The sequence below is a fragment of the Azolla caroliniana genome, unplaced genomic scaffold, assembly GCF_043228905.1.
Source record: "Azolla caroliniana isolate FFs.n. ecotype wild unplaced genomic scaffold, voAzoCaro1.0.p SCAF_12, whole genome shotgun sequence".
In the NCBI taxonomy this organism is placed as follows: domain Eukaryota; kingdom Viridiplantae; phylum Streptophyta; class Polypodiopsida; order Salviniales; family Salviniaceae; genus Azolla; species Azolla caroliniana.
The window spans coordinates 118,006-126,346 of NW_028230447.1; the positions used below are offsets into that span (position 1 = coordinate 118,006).

Below are 8,341 nucleotides of genomic sequence, written 5' to 3' on the forward strand. Positions count from 1 at the left end.
GTTGTCGTGTTCTTCTTCTCCAATGACATCGAGGATTTGCTTGCCTCTTTGCCGCTCCTTGAAGATCTTAACTTGTTTGGCTGGCCAGTACTACTAGCCTTGTTTCGTCGAGTTCGGCGAGGTGGTAGGTGGCGTTGTCATTTGTGCCTGTCACAATGTATAGTCTAAACCATGAGATTGCAAACTTCCTCATTGAATTGTATTGATTGTTGAGGTTATTGTTGTACACGATCACGTAGTCAAATCAATGTGTCTTGTCGAATTTGCCTTTGTTTTTTACTTGTGTTGTCTTTAATTGTCCCAATGCCAACTCCAAGTCTTATAACCTTCTCTCGAGTTGTCTTATCCTTGTTGCCATAAACGCTATGTCATATGTTTGAAAGTCTCTCATGGATCTCTCTCTCTCTCTCTCTCGTTTTTGTTCATCTTTTTCGCAGGTGAAGGTAGGGCAGGTCAGAACAAAAAAGGGAGTTTTTAGATATATGTTTCGTAGTCGGTGGATGGGCTCTCTTGGTATCTCTCTTGTTTTTGTTGTTCTTGTTGGCAGGGCAAAAAGAGGAGTGTTTTTAGCTACATATATGTTTCCTAATGGATGGATGAACTTATTCGGTAGGACAGGACAAAAAGACAGTTTTAGATATGTTTCCTTATATGTACATAGATGAATTCTCTGGATACATAGATAGATCGATAGATTAGGGCAGAGGGCAAAAAAGAAGTTTAAAGATATGTTTCTTGAGAGCTCCAACTTTGGCCCACCACAAGTCATTTCTACTTCTTCATTTTGTTGTAGAGAAATCAAAAGCCTTCTTTACATGCCAAATCCAATGCAAGATATGAATTTGGTTGATTTGGACAAAGCAAAAAAGAAGGAAAGAGTGGGAGCAGCGGAATTCGGAGCTGTGTAGTGGAGAGTTGTATGTAACACACAGCCACAGCCACAGCCACAGCCACAGCCACAACAGGAACGAACGAAAGCGCAGAGGCTTATTTAGTATTAGGGTTTCCTTTCCTGCTCTGTGTAAGTCGTCGTCATGTCTGGGACACTGTTGGAGCAGACCCGTGCGGATCACGAGGAAGTAGAGCGGTTGGAGAGGTTGATTGTCAAGGATCTGCAGCGCGAGGTGAGGACGCAGAAAGAGCGGCTCCATCAGAACCACCGTGTCAGGAACATGCTCGACAGCATCATGCTCACATCCTCTCGCCTAGTAAGTCTCTCTCTCTCTCTCCCTCTCTCTCTGACACACTCACACAGAGGAAGAAAGAATGAAAAGAATCCCTTTCTTTTCATGGAACTCTCATCCTTCCGCATATATATTTCATTTTGTTCATCATTGTAAACCATCTTTTGGCGTCTTTCCTCTAATAAGTGTGCTTATTACTTCTTGCAGATAGATATATATGAAGACAAGGATCACGCCCGGCAAGATGAGGTGGCTTTGTTGGGAGGTCAAGGTGCTGGCGGCCAGAATGTGTTTAGTGTCTTCTATGATCGCCTAAAAGAGGTAGGATGCATCTATAAGTTAGAGTTAAATGATGTATGCAAAAGATTATATTAGGTAATGGTTATAGCATTCTTCAACCACTAGGCAGTGTACATCAATATGCGGTCTTTATATATGGCTTGCAAGCATTATGGTTGGCAATGATGGTGACAATAGGTATATAGCACGCATCAATTACTAGTCTTCAATGAATCTGCTAAAGGTAATGCTAGACGGCCATATCAGCACTATTAAGTGGAAAGCTTCATCCAGTAGTTCATTCATATATATGCTAAAAGTAATCCTTTGCAATGATGCTGATGTGATGTCAAAGAATTCTCAATGTTGTTTGGAACAAGATTTCTGGAAGGGATTTCTTTGAGCAAGAGATTAAGGGAGCAGCTGAAATATGGCCTAGACAACGTGGAGAGAATGGAATGAGAGAGTTATATTCTGCGCCAGATCTCATAAAGTATGGTTTGCGGCTGGATCCGCATTATTTAGCAAGCTCAGTGATAAAGAAATGCAGATAGATTCTGTAAATTTCCATTTGTATCTAAATAATCATTTTATATACTTCATTTTTTCTGAGGAGAGTTTTACATGCCAAGATTAGAGAGGAAGTTAATAGATGGAATTTGTGAAATCTGATTTATTACTGCATAATTGAAGTTTGAAGGGCTTGCAAGTTTCCCTAAGACAAAGCATGTGGCTGAGGAGTCTGTCAATGTAGGATTCCGGTGTTGCTCTATAAAGTGAGCATTAATATTAAGTTCATATGACACCTAACTAGTAATGATCTAGTAATTTGGCACCCTCGTCACATGTCCGGTGTTCATTCTTATCCAGCATGTTTCAATGGTCTTTATATTGAAAGCGTGGGGGCTGATTTTCTCAGTATTTCCTGCTAACTGCACATGTGAAAACTGATTTTTTACTGATAGTTTTCTTTAATCTTGAGCTGATGCAGATTCGTGAATATCATAGACGTCATCCTAATGCTAAGATGATCGATGCAGGAGATGATCCTGAGGAGTTGCTCAAGGAGGAGCCTTGGGTGGACTTCAGTGGCGAGGTTTCTAGTCTATTTGTCATTATTAAATAATTGTGGTTGTAATAAACTTATGGTCGTTTCTATATGTGGTGTGACTTCTCTACTTTACGGATGTCTTCTTGCAGGAGGCTAATGGGAAGTACTTAGACATGCACGAGTTGTATAATCAATACTTGAACTATAAGTTCGGGCCTGCTATTGAGTATTCTGCATACCTAGAAGAATTTCCTCAGACGCATAAGATTGCCCGTAAACACAAGCTCTCCAGGCATGTAAAGCCAACTATTTTATATGGGAATCATACATCACATGCATATGGGTATGGAGCTATAAAAGTCTTAGCATTGAAGTGCCAAGTAAGATCATCTTTCTCTTTTGAGAACCCTAAACCCTAAAGAAATGGCATTGGGGTGGCCTTGTGCAGCTTGTACATGTCAAGGGAAGAACCAGGGAAGTAAATGGGGAAATTTTGGGGCAAAACTGTGTTACATTCTACAATTTCAATGAAGTAGAACATAAAATAGACATGTAGGAACAGTGTATCATATGTGAAAAAAATGAATCATGTGCTTACTTTAAATACTATGAGTGGCATTTGCATTTGTAAAACGTCCACTATAAACATTTAACTTAATGTCTGATTAATGATTTCAACTCCTGACACCGAGTTTCTCCAATTGCAGTAAATATAGAAGCTATCTTTCAGATTTGACAGCATATCTTCAATCCTTTTTTGAGCGAACACAACCTCTACAAGATCTGGATAAAATTCTTTCCAAGGTCTGTTTCCAATCATTTATATTGAAACACCTCTCATTGTTACATTAATGCTTAAATGTATGTTGTCTAGATCGAGATGGATTTTGAAGAACGTTGGGAAGCGGGCACGGTTCAAGGTTGGGAAGATAAAGATGGTCGATCCAATGCTGATCAATCGACAATCGACATGGATGACTATGAAACAGTTGATGAACTTGTGGAACTGGGGCCTGAGAAACTTAAGCAGGTAAACCTGTTGTAATGACAATTTCTGAGTGAAGATAACCTCTCATTAAAGCTATTAGTTTACTTAATGGATGATTAATTATTTTAGATTTTCCTGTAGGCTTTGATGGCACTAGGATTGAAGGCTGGTGGTACAGCCCAGCAAAGGGCAGAAAGGCTCTTCCTTACTAAGGTACGTTGCTTCTGAGTAATATTGACTAATTTTCTTAGATCCCTTCTAATTCCTACTTATTTTTACTTCTGTTTATGTTGTTTTTAGTATACCACCCTGGAAAATCTCGACCGCAAACATTTTGCTAATGTTAAGGGTGGTCCTGGAAAACCTGAAGACGTAAAAGCTTCCAGAGAAATAGCACTCCAAGAAGTAAAGATTCAACGCCTCTGTGAATTGCTTCATGAGGTATTATTATGGTGTTAAGTTCCTTAATGCTTCGACATCATGCTGTGTATTGCTTAAAATCTTGTTTGATTCTAGGCGATTGAAGAGACGAAGGCACATGTTGAAAAGAAGCAAGCTTTGACATATGAAGAAATGGAAGCAGAAAGGGAAGAGGTTCCTCCTCACTTTTTCTCAAGTTTGTCATTATGATTTTTTCAGCTGCTGTAGTACTGGTGTTTTATTTTTAGTTGATATATCTAGGAGGAAGTGCAAGCAGAAAGTGACAGCGATGAAGAAGAGCAGCAAATTTATAATCCTCTCAAGCTGCCAATGGGTTGGGATGGAAAACCTATCCCTTATTGGCTGTATAAACTACATGGATTAGGCCAGGTATGCTTTGCAATCTGAAAGACACCTTCGTGTGCTACTTTTGCTATTAAACACTTTAAAGCTATTACCATCATCATTTACAGAAGAACTGCTGAAATATCAAAAGCAAAGCCCACTATATGCACATATATACTTTTCACTATTGGCTGACTAATCTCTAGCATGAGAATGAGTTGTGCAGTTAATCCTGTGTGTTCTGAATAGCAAGAAAATATAGAATGAAATTTATGTATAGATCATTTGAATAAATCTTTGAAACGCTAATTAACTGCTTCTGTACACTATGTTATTATCGTTCAAATAAATTTAGTTTTCATATCCTTTTGATTTTGTCTAAATTAATTCACTATATATTTGGGAGTGCAAGAAAATATAGAATAGCATTTATGTAGAGGTATTTTAACTCAAATCATTGAAAGACCAATTAACACAACATCACATGATTTAAATAAGTGTAATTTATTTAACATTCTTTGTATTCTTTCTGAATCTCTAGAATTGTCTGGAATACCTCATCCCTATCTTGCCAAGCATCCATCTTTGTGGAAAGCTCTATCACTGCTAGGCACTGTCAAACGTAACTTGTTCTCATAGGCTCCAACCGTTGGAATAGCTGGTACTGGTACCAAACATTTGAGAACCTTTTTGGATTTTCAGCTTGTTATTTCTATTTATGAGTTAAAGACATGTATTTGAGAAGCTTAGAAAGTAATATTCTTCCATCACATGTTGGTCTGAGCCTTTTTCTTGCAATACTACTACTGTTATCTATATCTAGGTCATCTAGTGGCGATTCAAACTTGTATAAAATTTAGACCTTTTAGTGTATGTTACTGCAATAAATGTCTTTCTTTTAAACCAAATTGATATCTTTCTATTTCCTTCTGTTCTGCTTCCCACTTCCCACTGCATGTTCTGGAAATATTTGCAGGAATTCAACTGCGAGATCTGTGGAAACAGTAGCTATTGGGGTCGGAGAGCTTTTGAAAGGCACTTCAAAGAGTGGAGACATCAGCATGGAATGCGTTGCCTTGGTATCCCCAATACAAAGAACTTCCACGAAATAACGACCATTAAGGTGTTCTTTCTGTTGTTTGTATCAGGATATTTAGAAAGAGTTTGTACATTTTTAGGAATCTCAGCATAACATTAGTACATGTTGCCATCGTGATGCCCTTTTCTGTTTGAAAGGGCCTAATAAAGCTGGTAGCTATTTCATATTCATCTTATGCAACATTCTTTGCATCTTGATAACTTTTTTCTCTTTAATATATTATGTACTATGCTTCACGAAAACATTCCTATGACAGGATGCTCAGGCCTTGTGGGAGAGAATACAAGAAAGACAAGGAGTAAATAAGTGGCGGCCAGATTTAGAGGAAGAATATGAGGATCAAGAAGGAAATGTCTATAATAAGAAGACATATACAGATTTACAACGACAGGGTCTCATCTAAGTCCAATCCACTGCTTGATTTATTACATTCTCACCCTGTTGTGAAAAGGCTCGGCACATACCTCGCCATTTCTCAATTAAGAAAAATGTAACTCATGATCTTTATTAAAAGAATGCGAATGGTGAGTGACAATGAACATTTTTGTATGCAATGTTTTAATCACATGATGTGATTGTGAAGATGGCTGAATATGTTCGAGTCTAATTATTTGAACCAATGAATATTCACGTTATTTTATGAGATATCAATGCCAGATGATTAAACAATCAAAAGGAAAATCTGTTGAATAATTAGTGCTAGTCTTAAAAATACCTCTTAGTTTTGAGAATTCTACTATTCATAATATGGGTAAAAATTAGTACAATATTATTTTGATATATGTCACTATGTATCAAACTAGCACTATGAATTACAATGGAATCCTCTGAGGCACAGAAGATCGTGCTAATTAACACATTTCGTATTTCCTACAACAATTTTCAGTAGGTGGTTCAATCTCTATTTGTCACCATCATCAATCACCAACTCCAGAATTGAGAAATCTGGACATGGCAATGTCAATTATACCTATATCCATGTGGTATGTAAAATGTACTTCTGATTGTGACAAGAGGCCTTCTTTCCTATCCTAACGTAAGATCCTTAAGATTGCCAACAACTTTGTTGCCAAAGGATTGCCATATGTTATGTAGTCATGGACGAACTTCAAACATCATTGCCAAGAAAGCACTCATGGTTAATAGGTTCTGAACATTTAAATGCCTAATTACTATTAACAACATACCTCCACAAAGTTGCAAAGATCATTTTCCTATGGTATATACCCACCTTACTATTAACATCATGCCAACAAGAAGTTCTAATTATTTCTACCCAAGGTTGAGTGTCTATGCACATACCTTTTAAAAGTTAAATTTTCGAGCTACCACATGATAAAAATTTACTGCTCCCCCCATTTTGGGTATATATATTGCTCCATGAAACCCAACTCATACCAAAATTTGAGCCTTTTGTTCTATGATGTATATTTAGTGAACACGCTAAATGATCAAGCGATTTCTTTGTCCATGGCAATAATGGCAAAAAATAAGAAATCATTGGAACCATTATTACTTGTACCACTTTAAGGTGAGTACCAAATGACCAAGCTTGAGACATCCAATACATATACTGATCTAAAATCGTGTCTGATATCCAATTCAAACTTTGAGAAGGTGAAATATCAACATCAATAGGGAAATCTAAGTGCCGATACATATTTCCTTCATCTAATATTTGGCCACACCATCCAACATCAACCAAATCACTCTCAGTGCATCTAATAAGCATTGACTTCCGCATATTAATAATCTTGATGCCAATGAAACACATTCCACACCTCCATGACTTTAGCTATATTCCCAGGTACACCTTTGAGAAACAAAAATGGATCATCTACCAATTCTTGAACTACTAATTGTTTCTCAAATGGTAGAGCTAAGCCAACTATTTGCCTAGATGCTGCCAACTCGTGCATCTTAACCAGAAGTGGGTGTGTAGCAATGACAAATAATAATGGACTAAATGGGATCATTATCTTCGTAAACCTTGTCAATGCACTACTTCGCTGTGAATCCTTTCTTTGCCTAAATTTAGCAATTCGATTTTCGAATGTCGATTGATGCATCCTCGTCTAGCCTTTCCTACACTTGATTTCGTAATGCGTTTGTGATGAACTCCATTGGTGAAATTACATCTAAGCCGTAGACCAATCAAAATGTTGTCGAATTGATTGGTGCTTTGAAGGAAGTCTGATATGGCCACAATGCTGAATGTAGATTCCGATCCCAATTGGTTCGATGTTTATTCACCGTCTTCCTTAGGATTCACCGCAGAATCTTATGTGAGGATTTTGTTAATCCATTCGCCTAAGGATAGTATACAATACTCTTTTTGTGCACAATCATATGCTTGGTTGTGAGCTCTCGTATGACCTTGTTAATGAAGTGACCACCCTGATCACTTACCAGCTCGATCGGGCAACCAAATTGAGTCATGATATTTTCATACAAAAATCGGGCTACAGATTCTGTACAATTATACCTTAGGGCCTTTGCTTCGACCGATTTTGTACAGTACTATGTTGCTATTATAATGTACATGTTGTTGGTTTGTTTGAGTTGCTACTGGAATGAATGGTTGGACAAAGTCCAAACCCCCACCCACTTTTTTTGAAAAGGTTCCAATGGCAACACTAGTTTGTATGCCATTCTTGATTTCTCCGTCGGCCATCCCAACAGTTTGGCAGACATCACACTGTTTTGAGTAGAAGTGCATGTAGTTGGATACAAGTGGGCACCATAAGCCTTAGCCTTAGGCACCGATCCGATCCATACTCTACTACGAGTGGTTACCTCACCTGAGTAGTGCCCGCTCGCCACTCCTTCGTGAGCTTCCTCGAGGATGGCAAGCTTCTCATGCTCCATGCTGCGTCTGCTCCTTGGTTGTATAGAGCATCGTGGATGATACTAAATCTTTGACTACGCAATGTGAATTACTTCCTTTGATCTCTTTTCAGACTTGGTGGTGGAAT

At 38.1% G+C, this 8,341-nt stretch overlaps 1 protein-coding gene across 1 annotated transcript; it reads left to right on the top strand.

Moving 5' to 3' along the window:
- The first annotated feature begins 1,007 nt into the window (after window positions 1-1,007).
- On the top strand, window positions 1,008-5,976 carry LOC147856674 (splicing factor SF3a60 homolog). The gene is made up of 12 exons (XM_087328722.1): window positions 1,008-1,208; window positions 1,392-1,505; window positions 2,455-2,559; window positions 2,664-2,806; window positions 3,222-3,318; window positions 3,389-3,544; window positions 3,644-3,715; window positions 3,803-3,943; window positions 4,019-4,096; window positions 4,184-4,312; window positions 5,244-5,390; window positions 5,623-5,976. The coding sequence occupies exons 1-12, from the start codon at window positions 1,035-1,037 to the stop codon at window positions 5,767-5,769; spliced, it is 1,503 nt and encodes a 500-aa protein (XP_087184848.1). The 5' UTR covers window positions 1,008-1,034; the 3' UTR covers window positions 5,770-5,976.
- The last annotated feature ends 2,365 nt before the right edge of the window (window positions 5,977-8,341 follow it).